The sequence below is a fragment of the Mercenaria mercenaria genome, unplaced genomic scaffold, assembly GCF_021730395.1.
Source record: "Mercenaria mercenaria strain notata unplaced genomic scaffold, MADL_Memer_1 contig_2207, whole genome shotgun sequence".
NCBI lineage: Eukaryota > Metazoa > Mollusca > Bivalvia > Venerida > Veneridae > Mercenaria > Mercenaria mercenaria.
The window spans coordinates 51,079-53,531 of NW_026460251.1; the positions used below are offsets into that span (position 1 = coordinate 51,079).

A 2,453-nucleotide genomic window follows, 5' to 3' on the forward strand; every position below is an offset into this window, starting at 1 on the left:
CTCCTCCTCTCAGCAACTTCCATGCCAGTCAGCGCAGGATGAAATAGCAATGGCAGATGTTTTTTGAAGGCATGTTTTTCCTCCATTCTGTCACTACATCCTTGAATTGGGCATCTAGGCAGCGCCGGTTTAGGACGCTTGCCAGACTCCTGGCCTGCCTGCTGAGAGGGGCTCCGTTTTCTCGGCTGCTCCTCCCTATGCCTGTGGCTGTCATCTCGTTGACGCTGCCTGTCTGACGTAACATGACCTCGGTTATCGGGGGGTCTCGGTCTGACTTGGACCGAGTTGCCCCTATTGCCTGATGAATGCCCTTGCTTATGGGGCTGCTTAGGGTTTCCCCTACTCTCCTGACCTCGGTCGACATGCTTGTCCTTCCGGGATTCTCTCCGGCTCTCTTCATGCCCTTCTTTGTGGGCCTCACAGGCACTATCTCGGTAATCCTGACGTTTTGGGGATTTCCTAGACTTTTCCTTGGTTTTAGGCTGTTCAGAAGAAGCTTTGCCCTTTGGAACATCCTTCACCCATGGCTTAACCGGGCTGACAGGTTTAGTGCCAGCTGGCTTATGTTCCGGAGTCCTAGGTCTGTCTGGCGCGTTCACCAACTGGACATCATCTTCCAACAGACGAGACTCGTCTTCCTCGGTCAAATCCAACTCCATCTCTTCCTCCCCCTCCAACAGAGACGATGCTGCTTTCCCTGATACCAGCTGCTCAATCCTTTCGATTTCAGGATTTGATTGAATTCTTATATCCTTGCTGGGACCCTGGACTACCTCACTCCAAGTGCGTTGCTTTGGCGGAGGGAGTGGTGCCACATTAGCTTCCAGCCATGACCTGTTATGGAAGTTGAGCTCCAAGAGGTCCCTTGACAGTTTTTTAAGCCAAGCTTTCTTGGAATTTCTGGACTTTGCCAGTTCGACCTGACTTAGCAATGTAGCCTCGGCCTGCTGACGGAATTCTGGTGGGCACATAATTAGTGTGGTCACCAGTGGTTCTGTTGGAGACAGCCTACCAACCTTGGAAAGGTCTTGTATCTCCTTGAGATTTTGCTCATGATTTGCCATCTTATCTGCAAATAGAAAGAAGAGAATTTAAATAACTTACCATGTCCCTGATTATGTTCTACCCTTACAATCCGCGCACTGGTACATGCCAATGTTCAAGGCATCTGTCGGAGTAATATCCACACATGATCCATGGAACCATTCCTCGCAATGATCACATTGTATCATGAATCTACCCTGCCATTGTTTTCTGCAAAAGCAATAGACCCGGTCGTCCCCTCTTGCAGTTTTAGTGCCCTCGGGGTTAGCCTTCCAGTGTTTGATCCAGCTTGGCAACTGTCTGTCTCGACATGGTTTTAATCGATCATGATTAGCGACAAACACTACATTCCTATGCTTCACCCTGAAAAGATAAGACGACAATCTTGTGACGATTACCCCGGGCCCTTTCCAAGGCGGACATAGCTTCTTACACTTACCCTTTACGGCCGCTGTGTCAAGGACATAGACTGCATCACCTACCTGGTAAGTTCTTTCAAATAATCTCAGATCATGGTCACGTTTCATTCTCTTTGTGCTAGTTTTTAGTGTTTTCCTAGCAACTTCATGAGCCTGCTGTAGACTTGTTACCAGCGAAGTAACATGTTCATCTGGACTTACCTGTTTATTCTGACCCTGTGGGAACATCAAACTGGCTGGAGTATTTACTTCCCTACCCAACATCATCTTATTTGGTGTAAACCCTGTCATACGATTGACCGAAGCACGAAGAGCGCCGGCCAATTGTGGCAAGTACTGATCCCATTTGTTTTGGGATTTGCCTATGAAACAACGCACAGCGTCCATTAAGGTTCTGTTATACCTCTCCACTTGTCCATTACTAGAGGGTCGGTATGGTGTGGTTCGTGCTTTGTGAATTTCTAGAGCAGAGCATACTTCAGTGAATAGTTTAGATTCAAAGTTTCTGCCCTGTTCTGAAAAAAATTCAAAAGGTACACCAAATCTCGCAAAGAAATGATTAACCGCACCTCTAGCTGTATCCTCTGCTGACTGAGTTGGTAAGGGTATACACTCGACCCACTTGGTGAACTGGTCCACCATCATCAAGACATACTCATTACCTTGAGAAGTTTTTGGGAGAGGCCCCAAGAAATCAAGGTGCACCCGTTCCATGGGCACCCCTGCCTGGTGTTCGGACAAAGGGCTACGGCCATGCCTGCTTGTCTTCTTGTTTTGATTACAAACAGCACACCCTGATACATACCTGGTCACATCATCCTTGAGCGCATACCATGTGTACTTTTCTCTAAGTCTTTCTTTAGTTCTCCCTACCCCTTGATGACCTGAAGAAGGGAGGTCATGATTTAACCCTATTGCAATCTCTCGTAGCTCTTTTGGCAAGACAAGTCTTTTGTCATCTGTATCTGGGTCATTTAGGTACACAACCCC

The 2,453-nt window shown here is 47.7% G+C and overlaps 1 protein-coding gene across 1 annotated transcript; it reads right to left on the minus strand.

Annotated features, from left to right (window-relative positions):
- Nucleotides 1–1,115: 1,115 nt before the first annotated feature.
- Nucleotides 1,116–2,105, minus strand: LOC128552255 (protein NYNRIN-like). Its single transcript, XM_053533283.1, has one exon. It carries the CDS (start codon nt 2,103–2,105, stop codon nt 1,116–1,118), a length of 990 nt encoding a protein of 329 aa, XP_053389258.1.
- Nucleotides 2,106–2,453: the final 348 nt, after the last annotated feature.

What these genes read in the sequence shown, in the direction of transcription:
- LOC128552255 (XM_053533283.1), bottom strand. Translation starts at nt 2,105, where the DNA reads ATGGTGGACCAGTTCACCAAGTGGGTCGAGTGTATACCCTTACCAACT.